At 46.5% G+C, this 19,684-nt stretch overlaps 5 protein-coding genes across 5 annotated transcripts; 2 read left to right on the top strand and 3 right to left on the bottom strand.

Moving 5' to 3' along the window:
- Positions 1-306: 306 nt before the first annotated feature.
- On the top strand, positions 307-1,182 carry C8R40DRAFT_1175355 (uncharacterized protein; the record flags this gene model as incomplete). Its single annotated transcript, XM_046232313.1, has 3 exons — positions 307-771; positions 832-1,007; positions 1,059-1,182. The coding sequence occupies 3 exons, from the start codon at positions 307-309 to the stop codon at positions 1,180-1,182; spliced, it is 765 nt and encodes a 254-aa protein (XP_046081946.1).
- Positions 1,183-7,954: 6,772 nt separating this feature from the next.
- C8R40DRAFT_1125395 (mitochondrial protein required for respiration) lies at positions 7,955-9,397 on the bottom strand. The gene is made up of 4 exons (XM_046228980.1): positions 9,084-9,397; positions 8,644-9,032; positions 8,487-8,592; positions 7,955-8,435 (listed from the first exon to the last, which is right to left on the bottom strand). The coding sequence occupies exons 1-4, from the start codon at positions 9,368-9,370 to the stop codon at positions 8,342-8,344; spliced, it is 876 nt and encodes a 291-aa protein (XP_046081945.1). The 5' UTR covers positions 9,371-9,397; the 3' UTR covers positions 7,955-8,341.
- Positions 9,398-9,544: 147 nt separating this feature from the next.
- Positions 9,545-13,258, top strand: C8R40DRAFT_1175353 (cytoskeleton assembly control protein; the record flags this gene model as incomplete). Its single annotated transcript, XM_046232312.1, has 11 exons — positions 9,545-9,671; positions 9,723-9,865; positions 9,922-9,997; positions 10,051-10,189; positions 10,245-10,429; positions 10,483-10,619; positions 10,670-11,083; positions 11,138-11,623; positions 11,682-11,831; positions 11,880-11,964; positions 12,021-13,258. 11 exons carry the CDS (start codon positions 9,545-9,547, stop codon positions 13,256-13,258), a joined length of 3,180 nt encoding a protein of 1,059 aa, XP_046081944.1.
- A 155-nt stretch (positions 13,259-13,413) lies between these two features.
- On the bottom strand, positions 13,414-16,212 carry C8R40DRAFT_630421 (uncharacterized protein). Its single transcript, XM_046235705.1, has 2 exons — positions 15,270-16,212; positions 13,414-15,204 (listed from the first exon to the last, which is right to left on the bottom strand). Exons 1-2 carry the CDS (start codon positions 15,938-15,940, stop codon positions 13,569-13,571), a joined length of 2,307 nt encoding a protein of 768 aa, XP_046081943.1. The 5' UTR covers positions 15,941-16,212; the 3' UTR covers positions 13,414-13,568.
- A 463-nt stretch (positions 16,213-16,675) lies between these two features.
- C8R40DRAFT_1056178 (major facilitator superfamily domain-containing protein) lies at positions 16,676-19,173 on the bottom strand (the record flags this gene model as incomplete). The annotated part of the gene is made up of 13 exons (XM_046225064.1): positions 16,676-17,075; positions 17,142-17,194; positions 17,253-17,330; positions 17,411-17,536; positions 17,589-17,621; positions 17,674-17,726; positions 17,779-17,858; positions 17,913-17,967; positions 18,026-18,146; positions 18,197-18,275; positions 18,322-18,416; positions 18,469-18,565; positions 18,644-19,173. The coding sequence occupies 13 exons, from the start codon at positions 19,171-19,173 to the stop codon at positions 16,676-16,678; spliced, it is 1,800 nt and encodes a 599-aa protein (XP_046081942.1).
- Between the last annotated feature and the right edge of the window lie 511 nt (positions 19,174-19,684).

Below are 19,684 nucleotides of genomic sequence, written 5' to 3'. Positions count from 1 at the left end.
CAATTTTACTTTGTCGCTTTCTCTCCTAATCAAAAATCTTTGATCACCTAAGTTTGGGCCAATATTGAGCCCGAATTACTGGAGTTACTATCTGAACACAAAACCAGACGTCTAGAGCAAGAGCATATCCAAAATTGCCATGACCAGTATTCCCTTCTCCGAGAAGAATATCTTGACATTTTATCCCATGAAGATCTTCGAGAGCCTTTTCCAGGTGTACACGATATATTGACCGACTCCGTATTCCAGGATATGATATTCAATCCACCGAAAATGAAGGTAGTGACACCTACGCATCTTAGAACAATGCTCTTGGCAGAACTACCCCGGATTCTCGATAAATGGAGACCCGCAAAACTTCAATCTCTTCTCGAAATCGTGAAACAAGCTTCCCCTGGTGCGACTGCCTTTGACCTTCGCCTGGCCACCACGATTTTCGGATGTGCAAAGTGTAACGGGCTGTTGATATTTCCGCAGATGTTCTACCATGGTTGTTGCTTCCAAAATCGAGTTGCGGATGGTGGTAGTCGGGAGAAGAGGAAAAGTTATGCCGAATTTTGGGATACAGTGAAGGATGGCTGTTGGTCATCTGTTACACTATTTTTCCACTCGCAAAGCTCGCAGTTAGCTCGCCGAATTGTCGTTAGTGCGGGCCTCAATCCAGCTACAGCTACAGCTTGTGATTTGAGTTTTGCTCGTCCGGTAATCGAAAATACAAGCGAACAAGCAAACACCTACCCTGCACGACTTTTTGTGACGTGGCCGGCTGCTGTATGTTGTTGAACCTGACCTTTGCGTTTTTACTAATCAATGTTGCACTGTTCTGTACAGCTAACTCATAATCTTACCGTTCAAGACGAAATTTTTTTCGCTGTCAACTGTTTTGGTGCAGGGGAATCTTCAGAAATCCGCGCCAAGGAACCGCTCAGCTTTGACTCAGTTTTCTGTTGCGCCCACTGTCATGAGGAGACCATCCCTCGCCGTTTAGCTGGTCACTTGCAATCTGTGTGAGTCAGATTCTATTACTACGTGGTTAAACTTTGCTGAGGCACAGACAGACATAATCTGAAAGTCCTGTCTGCTTCGAGTACTGCCACTCAGGTTTATACCCATTTCAAGAAGCATTGGTACTGGAACCCCCGTCATAACTTGAACTTAATGGGAATCGAGTTCTCCATATGATTGTAACATGCTAGATTATCTCATTCCTTGTATATATTTCGAAACAAAGCTTGTTATAATAGAAACGTTCAGACCTCAGGAATATGTATGCAGTAGCCACTGGCAGTAACCTGTGCAATGCATGTCTAACACTGCAGCTCGGGACGTCGTTCCGCTTACTTTCCTTTGCCTGTCTGTAATTAGGGATGGACATGGATTGATGTTTCCCGGGTACCGACTGGATCCACCGACGACCGTACGTACATCTACATGGGGATAGGTACGGGCCGGGGACTACTGTCAGAGAGGGGATCAAAAGGTGATTACCCCCGGCTGTTCCCTTGCGGGACCCCGTCTTAGACGGAGCCGCGTATCTATCTATCTATGTCTATCTACCTTCCTTTTGAGCAAAATGGACACTCAGCTGCCGAGATGCCGCTACAAAGTGACTGATTCACACTTTGTTAAGGCTTTTTAACCTTTGCATGGCACAGATATTAGAGTATGAGCATTATCATATAATTTAAGTTCAAAGGATATTTCTAATCGGAGTAGACTCCGTACATACATACCGGCACCGTTACTTACAGCTTTGACAATACATTATATGTATACACTGTTTATCATTACCTAGGTACTGTACAATTGAAGAGGTGGATCACGAACAGCGGCGACTTTGAGCCCCTCAGAATAGCACACCACCAACTTACAATACTAACACTATAATAGCTACTTAATTCTACAGGTACATACATGCAGTTGTGTTCATACCAACTGAGTTACTTACTTCTACAGACTTTACTAGTGTACCCTTGCATGTCAAAGCTAAGTCTGGATGTGTTGAAGCATGTCGGAAGGATGCTTTGCATGCTCAAGTATGTCAAAGCTCAGTCTGAATATGTTAAAGCATGTTGGAAGGATGTGAAGCATGCTGAAGTGTGTCAAAGCTTAGTCTGGATGTGTTGAAGCATGTCGGAAGGGTGTGAAGCATGGTCAAGTATGTCAAAGCTTAGTTGGGATGTGTTGAAGCATGTCGGAAGGGTGCGAAGTATGCTCAAGTATGTCAAAGCTTAGTTTGGATATGTTAAAGCATGTCAGTAGGGTGTGAAGCATGCTCAAGTATGTAAAAGCTTAGTTTGAATGTGTTGAAACATGTCTGAAGGATGCGAAGCATGCCCAAGTATGTCAAAGCTTAGTTTGGATGTGTTGAAGAATGTCGGAAGGGTTTGAAGCATGCTCAAGTGTGTCAAAGCTTAGTTTGGATGTGTTGAAGCATGTTGGAAGGGTGTGAAGCATGCTCAAGTGTGTCAAAGCTTAGTTTGGATGTGTTGAAGCATGTCGGAAGGATGCAAGGCATGCTCAAGTGTGTTGAAGCTTAGTCTGGATGTGTTGAAGCATGTCGGAAGGATGCGAAACATGCTCAAGTATGTCAAAGCTTAGTTTGGATGTGTTGAAGAATGTCGGAAGGGTGTGAAGCATGCTCAAGTATGTTGAAGCTTAGTTTGAATGTGTGGAGGGTGCGAAGCATGCTCAAGTGTGTCGAAGCTTAGTTTGGATGTGTGGAAGAATGTCGGTAGGGTGTGAAGCATGCTGAAGTGTGTTTGCTGAAGTGTGTCGAAGCTTAGTTGGGATGTGTTAAAGCATGTCGGAAGGATGTGAAGCATGCTCAAGTGTGTCGAACGTCGAAGCTTAGTCTGGATGTGTTAAAGCATGTCAGAAGGGTGTGAAGCATGCTCAAGTATGTCGAAGGTTAGTTTGGATATGTTAAAGCATGTCGGAAGGGTGTGAAGCACGGTCAAGTATGTTGAAGCTTAGTTTGGATGTGTTGAAGCATGCTGGAAGGGTGCAAAGCATGCTCAAGTATGTCAAAGCTTAGTTTGGCTGTGTTGAAGCATGTTGGAAGGGTGTGAAGCATGCTCAAGTGTGTCTAAGCTTAGTTTGAATGTGTTGAAGCATGTCGGAAGGGTGCAAAGCATGCTCACGTGTGTCAAAGCTTAGTTTGGATATGTTGAAGCTTAGGTTGAATGTGTTGAAGCATGTCGGAAGGGTGCGAAGCATACTCAAGTATGTCGAAGGTTAGTGTGGATATGTTAAAGCATGTTGGAAGGGTGTGAAGCATGCTCAAGTGTGTCGAAGCTCAGTTGGGATGTGTCAAAGCATGTCAGAAGGGTGCGAAGCATGCCCAAGTGTGTCGGAGCTTAGTTTGAATGTGTTGAACCATGTCGGAGGGGTGTGAAGCATGCTCAAGTGTGTCGAAGCTTAGTTTGGATGTGTTGAAGGATGTCGGAGGGGTGTGAAGCATGCTCAAGTGTGTCGAAGCTCACTGTAGATGTGTTGAAGTATGTTGGAAGGGTGTGAAGCATGCTCAAGTGTGTCGAAGATGTCGGAAGGGTGTGAAGCATGCTCAAGTGTGTCGAAGCTCAGTCTAGATGTGTTGAAGCATGTCGGAGGGGTGTGAAGCATGCTCAAGTGTGTCGAAGCTCAGTCTGGATGTGTTGAAGGATGTCGGAGGGGTGTGAAGCATGCTGAAGTGTGTCGAAGCTTAGTGCGAAGCATGCTCAAGTGTGTCAAAGCTTAGTTGGAATGTATTGAAGTATGTTGGAAGGGTGCGAAGCATGCTCAAGTGTGTCGAAGCTTAGTTTGGATGTGTTGAAGGATGTCGGAGGGTGTGAAGCATGCTCAAGTGTGTCGAAGCTCAGTCTAGATGTGTTGAAGGATGTCGGAGGGGTGTGAAGCATGCTCAAGTGTGTCGAAGCTTAGTTGGAATGTATTGAAGTATGTTGGAAGGGTGCGAAGCATGCTCAAGTGTGTCGAAGCTTAGTTGGAATGTATTGAAGTATGTCGAAAGGGTGTGAAGCATGCTCAAGTGTGTCGAAGCTTAGTTTGGATGTGTTGAAGGATGTCGGAGGGGTGTGAAGCATGCTCAAGTGTGTCGAAGCTCAGTCTAGATGTGTTGAAGGATGTCGGAGGGGTGCGAAGCATGCTCAAGTGTGTCGAAGCTTAGTTTGGATGTGTTGAAGGATGTCGGAGGGTGTGAAGCATGCTCAAGTGTGTCGAAGCTCAGTCTGGATGTGTTGAAGCATGTCGGAAGGGTGTGAAGCATGCTGAAGTGTGTCGAAGCTCAGTCTGGATGTGTTGAAGCATTACGGAGGGGTGTGAAGCATGCTCAAGTGTGTCGAAGCTCAGTCTAGATGTGTTGAAGCATGTCGGAGGGGTGTGAAGCATGCTCAAGTGTGTCGAAGCTCAGTCTGGATGTGTTGAAGCATGTCGGAAGGGTGTGAAGCATGCTCAAGTGTGTCGAAGCTCAGTCTAGATGTGTTGAAGCATGTCGGAGGGGTGCGAAGCATGCTCAAGTGTGTCAAAGCTTAGTGCGAAGCATGCTCAAGTGTGTCAAAGCTTAGTTGGAATGTATTGAAGTATGTTGGAAGGGTGCGAAGCATGCTCAAGTGTGTCGAAGCTCAGTCTAGATGTGTTGAAGCATGTCGGAGGGGTGTGAAGCATGCTCAAGTGTGTCGAAGCTCAGTCTAGATGTGTTGAAGCATGTCGGAGGGGTGTGAAGCATGCTCAAGTGTGTCGAAGCTCAGTCTGGATGTTTTGAAGCATGTCGGAGGGGTGTGATGCATGCTTAAGTGTGTCGAAGCTCAATCTGGATGTGTTGAAGCATTACGGAGGGGTGCGAAGCATGCTCAAGTATGTCAAAGCTTAGTTGGAATGTGTTGAAGGATGTCGGAGGGGTGCGAAGCATGCTCAAGTGTGTCGAAGCTCAGTCTGGATGTGTTGAAGCATGTCGGAGGGGTGTGATGCATGCTTAAGTGTGTCGAAGCTCAATCGACTTGAGCATGCTTTGTACCCTTCCGACATGCTTCAACATTCAAACTAAGCTCCGACACACTTGGGCATGCTTCGCACCCTTCTGACATACTTTGACACATCCCAACTGAGCTTCGACACACTTGAGCATGCTTCGCACCCCTCCGACATGCTTCAACACATCTAGACTGAGCTTCGACACACTTGAGCATGCTTCACACCCCTCCGACATCCTTCAACACATTCCAACTAAGCTTTGACATACTTGAGCATGCTTCGCACCCCTCCGTAATGCTTCAACACATCCAGATTGAGCTTCGACACACTTAAGCATGCATCACACCCCTCCGACATGCTTCAAAACATCCAGACTGAGCTTCGACACACTTGAGCATGCTTCACACCCCTCCGACATGCTTCAACACATCTAGACTGAGCTTCGACACACTTGAGCATGCTTCACACCCCTCCGACATGCTTCAACACATCTAGACTGAGCTTCGACACACTTGAGCATGCTTCGCACCCTTCCAACATACTTCAATACATTCCAACTAAGCTTTGACACACTTGAGCATGCTTCGCACTAAGCTTTGACACACTTGAGCATGCTTCGCACCCCTCCGACATGCTTCAACACATCTAGACTGAGCTTCGACACACTTGAGCATGCTTCACACCCTTCCGACATGCTTCAACACATCCAGACTGAGCTTCGACACACTTGAGCATGCTTCACACCCCTCCGACATGCTTCAACACATCTAGACTGAGCTTCGACACACTTGAGCATGCTTCACACCCCTCCGTAATGCTTCAACACATCCAGACTGAGCTTCGACACACTTCAGCATGCTTTGCACCCTTCCGACATGCTTCAACACATCCAGACTGAGCTTCGACACACTTGAGCATGCTTCACACCCCTCCGACATCCTTCAACACATCCAAACTAAGCTTCGACACACTTGAGCATGCTTCACACCCCTCCGACATCCTTCAACACATCCAGACTGAGCTTCGACACACTTGAGCATGCTTCGCACCCCTCCGACATGCTTCAACACATCTGACATGCTTTGAAACATCCAAACTAAGCTTTGACACATTTGAGCATGCTTCATGCTCAAGTCCTAAGCTTTGACAAACTTGAGCATGCTTTGCATCCTTCTGACATGCTTCAACACATTCAAACTAAGCTCCGACACACTTGAGCATGCTTCGCACCCTTCCGCAATGCTTCAACACATCCAAACTGAGCTTCGACACACTTGAGCATGCTTCACACCCCTCCGACATCCTTCAACACATCCAAACTAAGCTTCGACACACTTGAGCATGCTTCACACCCCTCCGACATCCTTCAACACATCCAAACTAAGCTTCGACACACTTGAGCATGCTTCACACCCCTCCGACATCCTTCAACACATCCAGACTGAGCTTCGACACACTTGAGCATGCTTCACACCCCTCCGACATCCTTCAACACATCCAAACTAAGCTTCGACACACTTGAGTATGCTTCACACCCCTCCGACATCCTTCAACACATCCAAACTAAGCTTCGACACACTTGAGTATGCTTCGCACCCTTCCGACATGCTTCAACACATCCAGACTGAGCTTCGACACACTTGAGCATGCTTCACACCCCTCCGACATCCTTCAACACATCCAAACTAAGCTTCGACACACTTGAGCATGCTTCACACCCCTCCGTAATGCTTCAACACATCCAGACTGAGCTTCGACACACTTAAGCATGCTTCATACCCCTCCGACATGCTTCAACACATCTAGACTGAGCTTCGACACACTTGAGCATGCTTTGCACCCTTCCGACATGCTTCAACACATCCAGACTGAGCTTCGACACACTTGAGCATGCTTCACACCCCTCCGACATGCTTCAACACATCTGACATGCTTTGAAACATCCAAACTAAGCTTTGACACATTTGAGCATGCTTCATGCTCAAGTCCTAAGCTTTGACAAACTTGAGCATGCTTTGCATCCTTCTGACATGCTTCAACACATTCAAACTAAGCTCCGACACACTTGAGCATGCTTCGCACCCTTCCGCAATGCTTCAACACATCCAAACTGAGCTTCGACACACTTGAGCATGCTTCACACCCCTCCGACATCCTTCAACACATCCAGACTGAGCTTCGACACACTTGAGCATGCTTCGCACCCCTCCGACATGCTTCAACACATCTGACATGCTTTGAAACATCCAAACTAAGCTTTGACACATTTGAGCATGCTTCATGCTCAAGTCCTAAGCTTTGACAAACTTGAGCATGCTTTGCATCCTTCTGACATGCTTCAACACATTCAAACTAAGCTCCGACACACTTGAGCATGCTTCGCACCCTTCTGCAATGCTTCAACACATCCAAACTGAGCTTCGACACACTTGAGCATGCTTCACACCTCTTTGGACATTCTCCAACATGTGATGCTTTCATCACTCTCCTCATGTCATATAATTATTCTATAAGTTTTTAACTAAATCATTTTATTTTGAGAGCCTTATTTGTTACCCTGTCACATAAGTTCCCAATATGTATTCCATAAGTTCCTCTTCTGTACTACATCAGTATCCTGCAAGTTTCAGATATAAAACCCTACCTATCAAATACTTATCTAGTACTTCATCAGATAATTTTTCCTATAAGTCTTGTGCTATTGTTCTAAAAGTATGTGACCTTATTGAATACTTATAGTTTCCGACAATTCCATTTAAATCCCATAAGTTCCACATTTGTTATTGTTTCTTATGTAAAACTTATGTGACAGGGTTGTCACATTTATCTTCAATAAGTTCTTTCATAAGTCCGCAATCTTATCGGGCTTTCATTTTTCGACAGTATCTTATAAGTTTTCGCTAAGCTGCGCAAACTTATTAGTCATTGCATGCAGTGAACGAAAGAGTGAGAGGTCAAGATTGTACTCGTTCGACCTCTTATTTATCTCATTTTATGGCCAAGAAAGCCACAGTAACATTGCCGAGTCGTACGCGAAAACAATGCCCAAATTCCGGAATCAGCCTTGCACAAAGGAAGTTGCCATATATAGTCATAAATCGCCCTAAATAGGACGTCCACGTGCTGTGGTTCATTATGGTTCTCCAAAAACAGAGCACAAAGGAACAACGATAAGATCCGCCAAAAGACTAAAACCGTTGATCGACCTGGTTGTGATTGCAAAAGCTTGATAAAGATGTTTGGTTTGACACTATGTAGACAGTACTCAGTCAATCATACCTATGTATGGGGCACTTCTGAGTAATGTAACAGAAAAGATAGGCTCAATTGTTCCGCGGACAATGGTGATTGACCAACTCTCTGCATACGATGATTAACCGAAGCGAGGTAACCTGCGTCCGCGCATTTTGCTCTTATTGATTAGCACTCGCACGAACATGAAGCTTGTTAGTGCAGAGAGCCCAAACCTAAGAACAGAAACATGAGCGAGGCTATCGACACTTGACAAGAAAACTCACCATGTTATCACATAAGACAAGTGTGCATTGCGCATGTCGACTACGGCAGCTCGTCCAACTGGAATGCCTCTCGAAACACAGTAATCTGCATCTCCCGCATGACCCTCTGTATAAAAAGCATCAGTATAAACGTTCAACGTCGTCCAGTAGCACATACGAAAAATCCTTTCCACAAACACGGGCTGAACGTTGGCTTCATCTCCACCTGCGTAAGCAGCCATGCCATCGACATCATTCCAATACCATTTTCTCTCCTCGGGAAGGTTGTCTGGTGTGAAACTATTCCGTATTTGTGCGGTGCGTAGCATACCAAGAACTTCCACTTCGCCTTCCTCCTTCGTAAAGGACAAGTCGTCTACATAGTCGTTGGAGACGAAGCCCCGATCCACCAAGATAGTTGTGCCGTTTTCGCGTATAAGGGGGGTTACAACATGAGCACCATGAACACCTTCACGGACACGGGGTGTTAAAAGCATTGTATGCTCATGGTCCCACCTTCCACGTATGAGGACCTTTCTGAAGACAAATTCTGGGATAACAGAAAGGCTGGAGTGCGATCAGGAAGAGCGCTGCAGAAGATGATGATAAGATACAGACTTTATTCGCCTTGGTAATGTCAAAGGGACGAGCTGAAGCTTTTCCTCGAGCTCATCAATGAGGTTGACTTTCCATTTCAATCGTTGAATTTGCCATGTCCCAAGAGCGAAAGTAAAGACAGGTATGATGCCAAGAAGTATCATTGTCGGTGTTATGAAGCGCTCCTTGCGAGGTTTGTATATAGAGGGAACATTGGCTTTGTCGTGAAGAAGACGAAATGTAGTTTTTGGTGCTCTGAAGTGGAAAACATTTGAGTGAATTGGCCGTGTTGAAAGGAAACGAATCATCGGTTGGCTAACTTCGCACGGGGAGTTTGTAATTAAAGGTGTTCACTGTTCACTGTTGTGAGGTGTTTCCTTCCTTGTAACCTGCAGCCATGTGTGTTTCTATGCCATGTAGTTTATTCCTGCTTTCTCTGACTATTGTACAGGTACGGCAATAAGAAGAAGGGGGGTTTTGACATGGACGAGGAGATCCATTATCCGACACGGCCAGTCGACAAAGACAAGGCGGAACATGAACTTGTCATAAATATCAAGAAGGCTACAAGTCCTGAGGAAACTGCGCCGAAGCAGAAGCACGTTCGAAGTTTGTCGCTGGCGGCCACTTATCTTTGTGTTTACTGACCAACTCATCTAGAGTGTATCGTTTTTACATGGGATTATCATTCCTCCATATCTTTCTGGAGTGGTCTTCGAGTTCAACCGATACTTTCGGATGAAGTCCAGACGTTCAAGGCTCTCATCACAGTCCATAAGGTTTTGCAGGAGGGTCATCCTAATGTGCGTCATGCTGCGCTTGCTTCCTTCCAAGTCCCTAATGTTGTGTTTGTTTGTAGACTCTCAAAGAAGCCCACGGACAAACTGCGTGGCTGGAAACCTGCGCTCGTACTGTCGGTACCGATGGCATGAGGGGTACGCCGTGTCGTTTCCCTTTATCGATTATTCCAATCTCATATTCGCACCAGGTTACGGTCCCTTGATCAGGACTTACGTCCAGTTCTTACTGGCTAAACTTCGCTTCCATCGTTTACGGCCAGAATTCAATGGTCTTTTTGAGTACGAAGAGTATATCACATTGAAAGGAATTGACGATCCAAATGAGGGGTACGCAGTAACATCCAACTCCTCACTCGAACGGACTTCTAAAGCCTGTGCATAGTTACGAGACCATATCAGACCTGATGGGATTGCAAGACCAAATTGAATCTTTCCAAAAGATGGTCTTTTCGCATTTTAGGCATTCGACTAACAACGAATGCCGCATCTCGTCTTTGGTTCCTCTGGTGAAAGAAAGCTGGGGTATATACAGATTTATCACAAGCATGATACGTGCGATGTACCGACGTACGTGTTTCTCTATGTCTATGTCCTTGCTCGTCGCTGAAACCGAATTCCAGGTACTAACGATGTTGATGCACTGGAACCCCTTCGTCAACGTTATGCATCACAACATCACAGTCTCCGAAAGTTCTACTACGAATGCTCCAACCTGAAATATCTGACCGGCTTAATCAATGTGCCCAAGCTGGGTCAGGTAAGTTTATCTCCGTATTTCATGATAATTCTTAAATCGTAGTCATTCAGGATCCTCCAAATCTCATGGATACAGGCGACGCACCAGATCTTCCCGCTCGCCCAAAAACTGTAGCTCCCAAATCTCCGTCACCTCCTCCTGCCCCTTCACCTGATGCCAACGCTATGAATGAGCAGGCACGTATGCTCAGGGAGTATGAAGAACATCAAGCTGCTTTACTCGCGGCTCGGGAAGCCGAGGAACGAAGAAGACAAGAACTGGACGCCCAGCAGCAACAGGAATTTGAACAGAGGCAGCGGGATCAGGCGGAGGCACAACGCCTGGCCCAAGAACAGCTTATGCTTCAACAACAACAAATGTACAACAACCAGGCTGCTCAACAGGTCGGTGAATTAGAACGCGAGCTTCTTGCGATGCGAGGCCAGTACGAGCGTGATCAAATCTTCTTAGAGCAATACGATCGTGTAAGCATGTTTGTGATTGGCCGAACAGCGTTTGTTGATACTCGTCAATCATAGAGGGTCAAAGCATTGGAGGCAGAACTTGCAGGAATTGGCACAAATATCAACTCCCAGATGGCTTCCAAAGACGATTTGATTAAACAACTACAAGACCAGGTGACACTATGGCGGAACAAGTACGAGGCGCTCGCGAAGCTCTACAGTCAGCTTCGTACGGAACACCTCGACATGCTCTCAAAGTTTAAACAAATGCAACTGAAGGCCAACTCGGCGCAAGAGGCCGTCGATCGTATGGAGAGAATGGAAAGGGATCTGAAAGCGAAGAATCTAGAGCTTGCAGATATGCTTAGGGAGCGAGACCGTGCACGCTTCGACGTTGACCGACAGAAATCTTCCCATAAAGAGGAGATGGACCGGTTGAGGCGCGAGTTGAATTTCGCGAATGAGCGTGCTGATGATGCCTCACGGTCGAAGAACTCTGAGGTGTCTTCTGTGTTGTCAAAATACAACCGTCAAATTTCAGAGTTGGAAGATTCCCTTCGCGTATGTTTCTGTGACTTCTCCCTTGTTGGTCCTGATTCCAGTACCATTCCCTCAATAGGTCAAGCAAGCACAGATCGACGAGTATCTCTCGAAGTTGGATCAGGCTCACGACGACTTGGAACATTTGCGGGACGAGAAAGATCAAGAGATTGAGATTTTGAATGCTGGTATGGATGATACACTCAAAAAGCTTGACGAGGCACAGCAAGTATGTGAAGAGTTTCATTCAAGGATTCATTTGTTGATTGTGATATAGAATCAAGGTTTGGTGGACGAGACTACCAATGCCCAGATCGACACTCTGATCTTGGACAACCGCAAGAAGTTGAACGATATAATTGGTAGGCCCAGGTCTATATCATAATTGGCTCTCCGGTGTCTAATTCGTTTCGTTCAGATTCTATCCTACAGGCCTGTGTCCAGAAGGTCGATGAATCTATCTATGAGTTGGAATCAATGACTCAGGCCGGCAATTTGAACAGCACTCCCGAGTACACATTGTCTATGATCGAAAAGGCTATGAACAACGCCAACGAATTCTCCACGATCTATAATCTTTATCTCGGTGAAGAGGAAGGCGGCGAGCATGTGAATGTCATCAAATCAGCCAACGAGTTTGCCCAATCTTTAGCTGACGTTCTCATCAATACCAAAGGTGTCACTCGATTAGCCAGTGACGACGATGCATCTGACAAGCTTATTGGATTGGCTAAAACCTCCGGAGATATTGGTTTGCGTTTCTTCTTGAACCTTCAGTCGTACAAGGTCAACCTCCTAAAGCCAAACCAACGAAAAGATGTTGCGATGCGTGGTAATGGCGACATACGCAGTGCTCTCGTGAAGTTATCCGAGAATGTGGACAAGCTCATACCCAAGGGAGCGAAATCGGACGCACTTGCTCGTGCCAATGGAAACATTGGGGACATCGTGGAAAATGAGATGAACAGCGCCGCTCAGGCCATAGAAGCCGCTACCCAGCGACTGCAAGAGCTAATGGCCCGTCCTCGGGATACCAGCCGCTTTAGTGCTGTGGATCTCCAAGTCCATGATTCCATCTTGTCTGCTGCAATGGCCATCACGAATGCAATTGCCCGACTTATCAAAGCAGCCACTGAATCGCAGCAGGAGATCGTTGCGGAGGGCAAGGGTTCTAGTTCAATGCAGCAGTTCTACAAACGCAACAATCGTTGGACAGAGGGTCTCATTTCAGCCGCCAAGGCTGTTGCCTTCGCTACAAATTTGCTCATCGAGAGTGCCGATGGTGTTCTCTCTGGTACCCACTCTTTGGAGCAACTTATCGTCGCTTCTAATGAGGTCGCTGCTGCCACTGCTCAACTCGTCGCTGCCTCCCGAGTCAAGGCTAACTTGATGTCCAAGACACAGGAGCGACTTGAGCTCGCTGCTAAGGCGGTCACAGAAGCTTGCAGAGCCCTGGTCAGGCAGGTTAAAGCTGTTGCAGCCAAACAGGCGGAGGATAATGATGTCAATTACTCCAATATGGCTGTCCTAGAATTCAAGAAACGTGAGATGGAACAACAAGTTGAGATACTCAAATTGGAGAAGGAGCTTGGTGCAGCACGACACAGACTGGGCGCGATGAGACGGGCAGGATATCACACAGACGAGACAGACTAGTTATTCGGACTAGGGATTACAAGAACGTGTTGCGCAACATCTACATGTATGATACTACTTATATTGCAATAGTCAGGTAATTTGTCGGAAGAAAACATCAAATGAGAGACAGCGGTTTGGTACGATCCAAAGTGAGCCAGAAAGAATGCAAGCAAGGTAGCAAAAGCAAAGATACGTGGCAGAATCCTGGAAGTAGGTAGCAGAAAGTAAGTAAGTAGGCAGTAAGGTATAGATATATAGGTAGAGATGTGGGTGTGGCAAATAGGAGATAAGAATATAAAGAAAGACTTGCACATTCTCAAGAAAAATCCTAAAATTGTTCCTCATCCGTATCACTGCGAACTGTATCTAAAGATTCGCGAGCCAAATCCAAGAAGCTATCACCTCCGTGAAGTGGAATAGAAGGCGAAGACGACTGATTGGAAGCCAGGTCACCATCAATATCAAGAAAAGATGATTTACGAGTTAAAGGAGTGCGGCGATTCAATTTGTCATTCGAGATCGTCTTATTGACCACTTTGGTCCTAGGAGGTGGTGAGAGCGCTTTGAGAGATGGTTCTGGGGCATTCGAGGCTGGCTGTGGCCGTCGAGACCGAGGTGGCGGAGGAAGGCTTACTAAGCCAGGCGTAGAGATGGTATTAGAGAGAGTTGGCGAAGATACGGACTGACCTGTAGATGGACGGGGAAGCCGCGGTGTGACAACCATACCTCCACTACCCATTGAATTACTCCTGATAGGATGCGGCTGAGGATTCAATAACCCATGTGAACGTATAGAGTTCATCAGACTGGGTAGTGGAGAGGTACTGTCTGATTCTGAAGCAACGGTTGATGAGGAAACGATTGACATTCCTCTGGACCGTGACAACGAGAGTGATTCCCGTACGTCTGCTTCAAGCTTCAGCATTTCTGCAGGAGACATGGTCTGTTGTGGAGTGTAGTCCATTGTGGATGCACGAGGGCTGCTGGGGGTTGCGTCCGCGCCACCTTCATCCCAGAAAGACGAATGACTAGAGGGCTTTGTAGAGATGGGAGAGATAGGCGTCGATTTCTCTCGGTCAAGACTGAAGACAGACCGATGATCATCCTCGCCCCACGTTTCCTGCGAAGTTGAGGGTCTTCGCGTACTGGAACCGGAGAATAACCTCTTCCTACTTGGCGTCGGAGGACCATTCATACTTCCTCTTTTAGGCTCTGGCCCATCTAAAGGTGGTACTGCGGAACCAGATGAATGGTGTTTCAGAGAAGGCATCTGGGGCAGCGGTATTCGGGGATGATGAAATGAGCGTTGTTTACGCGGTCCCTTCTCTGGCATAGGCGGCGGGGTGGACACCGATGTCGCGCTGGAAGAGGCCATCTTTGAAAGCGACTGGTGAGAGACTGCCTTTTTTAGTGTGCGAGATTTCTGAATTGTATCTTCCACAGGCCGGAGTTCGCGTTCTCTTGGCCTAGAACGAGGGATATAGTGCTGATTTACCATGCCGGCGTCTCTTTCGGACTTGAAAGACGTGGTAGAAGACGATGCAGAGTTCGAGAATCGCAAGGGGTCGACATCCTCATCGTCGGTTACATCAACAGGAACGGGAGGGGGAGGCAAACGATGGCTAGGTGGTGCGCTTATAGGGAGACCCATTCTTTGGAGGGAAGGTTGGCGAATAACGACACGGGGCGATACCGGAGGAGGAGATGATGGAGACGACAGAGAGAAAGTGGCCGAGTTGGTAGCAGAACGGTCATCTTGTAGGAAATTTGGTAAACGATATATAGCAGCAGCGTCAGTCATTCCCCGGGCACGCATGGGCGGTCGTGGTGCGGAGAAGATTTCAGGATGGCTGAGCCTATTCTTGTCGGTCAATGTTACAGATGAATTAGATTTAATCATCCCAGGAGGAAATTCATCAAGCTTCGAACGACTTGTTCTTTGACCTAAATCTCCCAACGATTTCCTGTTTTTTTTTTTGCGAGTAAGTCAACAACATCCTTGCGTTCCTACGTGGTGAAATTTACATACTTTGGAGATAGCTTCTTGTGAGGTTTTTCAGCAATAAAGTAGAGCGATGATGGGGGACTCAAAGAAGCCATGTCGTCGGGAGAGAAGGAGTGGGACGAAGAAGAAGCGTAAGAGACCCTGCTGGCAGCGACCGGTACGTCGTCCAACTTTTTCGTAATGTATTCAGGGACGACGGAACTGCCCGAGTATGCTGACAGTCGATTGGGGTCTATTGGTGAATGGGGAACAGCAATACCGCTACGAGCGGCGAATGGATCGATATCAGAAAGGGTAAGCAGAGAATGGCGGTTGGACGCTGAATCGCGCTGGCCGTCCGAGGGAGTCCTAGGTTCGATGGAGTCTACCCTAGATCTTGTGGAGGACACGGATTTGGACGGAGGCCTGTTGGTGTATTTTGGCGAAAGCTCTGGAGAGTATAGCGGTTCGAGTTCGTGATGGGAAGGAAATGAGGTGGCCGGAGGATCCTCAATCGTCAGGGAAGGATGCTTTTTCGTCTTCAGACCAAAAGCTGAAGCCAACGTATTAAATTTGGTGTTATCGTTCCGTTTACTGGAAGAAGGTCGACCGGCTTTCTCCTGGGGAAAGGAAGAGGGCTCTCGTGTTGAGCCTTTAGATGATAAGGACCACCAATTCCGCGAAGAGTCTGAACGAGATGGTAGAGCAGAAGACATGGAACAGAGAACGACAAAATGAGAGGGCGAGGTTACAGTACAGACAGACAGTTGGATAATTGACAAAGAACTACGGCACAAGCCAAACGGTCAGCAACATAAGTCACTGTAAATTTGACATGGAGGTGGAAAGAAAATCTGTTCAGTTCCCGGTTACCACGCTTCCAAATAACACCCACGAATCATAAATCCGGATCACTCCAAGTTTTTGATACTTGCAGTATGTATGTCACGATAGAAATTTTACGATTCTTATAGGCTTTCTTACTTCTGTCCGGAACCGACTTTCCCCTAAGCACAGAAGAGAGAAGCTCAAGCTTTCAGAGTTACGTTGCTCCGAAACTAGGAACAGGGAAGCAAATGTCGCGAGGTGGAGCACATTATTCATGCTGTGCAAGTATGCATCAATCTGGCATCAATTGAAGTGCCAAGCGCTATGGAAGTTTGTGGGGCCTTTGGTTTTTTGACTCTTCGTTTGACTAAAAAAGCTAGTAAGGAAATTCAAAACTTCGCGAAAATGACCAGCTTATGGTGCATGAAATCGAATGTTTACTCAAAAACTGGACCTGTGCAATGAATATAGGTTTATTTTGTCAGTAATCAACCCTCTCTACCCTGACCGAAGACTACGGGAACATCTAAATGGTGTACATATCTATATCTATGAGCAATGTATTCTTCGAAAGCTATAATTAATTATAGTGGATGACTGTGCTCCTTACAGATCATGCAGCTCTAGCTATCCTGAACTCCGATTTCAGATGGTGCTCCCGATTTTGGATCTCCTATCTCGAGGTCTTTTTCAAGTGTTTTGGAATCTGGGTGATGTTTTGCCTTTCGGGCTTTCAACGCAGCTAATCCTTCTTCCTTGAGTTTCTCTTCATCGCCTCGCAGAAGTTCCTTGTGTTTGACCATCGTGAAGCTGACCACGGTCGCCAGAGCTCCGAGAGAGGCATTGAGGAAAAAAAGGTTGCGGAAACCTTTTGTGTATCCTTGTGTAAGAATTAATGAAGCCACAGTCGAAGAAAGTTCGATATCCGCAGGGTGTGCGAGTAAGCTTGGATTGTCAACGATGACTGAAATCTTCGAAGCAGACAATCCAAGAGATACCATCGTGGATCTCATAGTGTTATTACTAGAAGTTCAAATGTTATCCGATATGAACAAAATACAAGCTGGTGAAAGAGAAAATGAAACATACACTAGCGAAGACGCTATGGAAAGCGAGAATGCGCCACCGAGCATACGGATGAACTGGCGTCAGGTCAGTGCTAAACTCACACGATATTGAAACAAGAGGATAAAACTTCACGTTTCGGAACGCCGTCACAACAGACATATCCTTCCTTGCCACACTTGCTTGAACAGCTACTGTGGTGGTTTGCATGGTCTATGTGCAATCCAAACGGATTGATTGGAAAGGAAATTGATTAAATGGCATAGTTCAAGCATTGGACATCGGAAGCTCACCATACCGCTCCCTATTCCAGCAAGAAGCATGAGCACGACCATCGTGGCCTTTGCAGTATGGCCAGTGAAGATCGAGATACATCCACAGGCAATGGTTAATATGCCAAAGCCTGAGTACACAATAGCCTATTCACAAATCAGGAAGAAAAAGATCAATGTTTGGAATGCACAAGCGTACCCGATATCGGCCAGTCCGACTAATAGTCATTCCCTGTGAAGAAATATAAACGATAGCAACCTACTGGAATGGTAAGATTACTCACAGCAATCCAGCTAGAGCTCATTTGACCAATTAGCAGAGGAATCAGGAATAAGCCTAACGTCCGAGTCAGTGCACTTACTCTAAAGACGATTTGGGGTTCCATTACCTGCGTGTATTGGCGAATATGCCAAAACAACTTGGAAAAATTGCGGTATGTAATAAAGAGCGGAGAAGAACACAAAACCGCTAAATGAGAATTTAGGCAGCACGAACTTTAACGATCATAGGTCTTCCACTTACTTGACAAACATAGCGATGAAAACTCCGCATACGGTTGAGTGTTTGAAGATGTACACTTGAATTTCAATGAGCATACCCTCGGAAGTACGATGTTTGTCATAGCCAGTACGCACTAGGTACAATAGGCAGACGTGCACCTTTCCACTCCCAAAGGCAAAATATGAAGACAACTAGAAAACCGCAAAATAATGGCGCAAGGACAACAGGTGATACCCACGGGAAGGTAACGCCACCCTAAAATTTTGGCTTCAATAAGAAGAAATAGATGATTGACTCTCGCATACCCAGATAAGAGGAAGCATGATGAGGGTGCATCCTATGAGAGTCAACAAGGCCCCGAGATAATCCACGGCCAGTAGTTTCCTAAGAGAGATTTGAACAAATAAGGGGACGAAAGCGTAGTTCGTACTTGCGCATGTCTCCGTGAACAGGCTTCAAGGGAAGAACCATTACAACGACAACGGTCGCGAGCAGGGAGAGCGGTAAGGTGATCCAGAAACACCACTTGTATCTAAATTGAGAATGACTAGACTAGAGAGTCAAACACACGACTTACCCGCCAGCTGACCTTCTGAGCCAGGACACCTCCTATTACAGGTCCAACTGTATATCCAAGTGCAACAACGCCTCCGATGATGCCCTGATACTTCCCTCTGTACAGGTGAGATAACGGCCATACGATATAAGCAACCTCATACAATTGACAGCATGTGATAACTGGAAATACTTACCTTTCGCGCAGTGTAATGATATCAGAGATGATGATTTGCATCATCCCTATTATACCGCCTCCTCCGGCGCCAGCCACAGCTCGAAACACGATGATCTGGATGATACTTTTAGAGAAACCAGCAATCAGATTACCGATCATGTACAAAGACATCGCGATACACATAGCGCTCTTGCGGCCAAAGATATCACTGAAGCGTCCGTAAAGAGGTTGGAATGCGGTGGATGTCATTAGATAGGCAGAAGGAACCCAGGAGATGATGGATCCAGCATTGAAAGCTGCAGCTACTGTGGAAAGGGCTGTTGCGACAATCACAGAATCCAACGCCGATACTACTACACAGAGCGCCAGTGCCATGAAAACGGAAACAACTTGCTTGAAGGGCAATAGATTCGTCTGGTCCGTAAGTTGAACTACGCTTTGAGATGGGGTCTTCTCATTCTTTGTTGCAGTCTCGGATTCCAGAACGGGGCCCTCAGGATCTGGGGAGGACTCCCTGACGGGGGATTGAGCAAGGGTAACACTAGCCATTGTCTTACAGTGCGAATCGTAAGAGCCAACCCGTGGGTGCAGTGGGTGAAAAACATGGGGCATATAAATACTTTTCATCGGCCAGAGCGTGCCGATGCAACCTCCGAATCGCTTCCGATAATAGTTCAACGCAGGTTCAACCTGGGTTCAACGTAATCGTCCTCGATATTGTGCACCATGGTGACGAATTGAAAGGAAATGGCTTGTGGTGGAGGGCGTTGTAGTAGTGATCGAATAGAAGGAAGAAGAGGTGGGTCAAGGGCGAAGTCATCACTACTTACTAGTCATATTTCTCGCCGCCAAATTTAGTACGGGCAAGTACGACTGAGTATGTTCCATCACCGACTAACATATCTTATTTGAAAGAGAGCTGAAGAGAATCATAATATATTCCCGAGCTCCTCCTCCTTCTTACCAAGTACAGCAGGTTGGATGAAATATTTCATTTTTCGATAGTGGTCTGGGTCATGCAGCTAACTGGCTCTGAGATCAGATCACTGCTGGTCGTATG

This window comes from Lentinula edodes (genome assembly GCF_021015755.1).
Source record: "Lentinula edodes strain Le(Bin) 0899 ss11 chromosome Unknown C8R40scaffold_42, whole genome shotgun sequence".
NCBI lineage: Eukaryota > Fungi > Basidiomycota > Agaricomycetes > Agaricales > Omphalotaceae > Lentinula > Lentinula edodes.
Note: the sequence above shows the minus strand (reverse complement) of the source record. Positions and strands in the feature narration are given on the sequence as shown.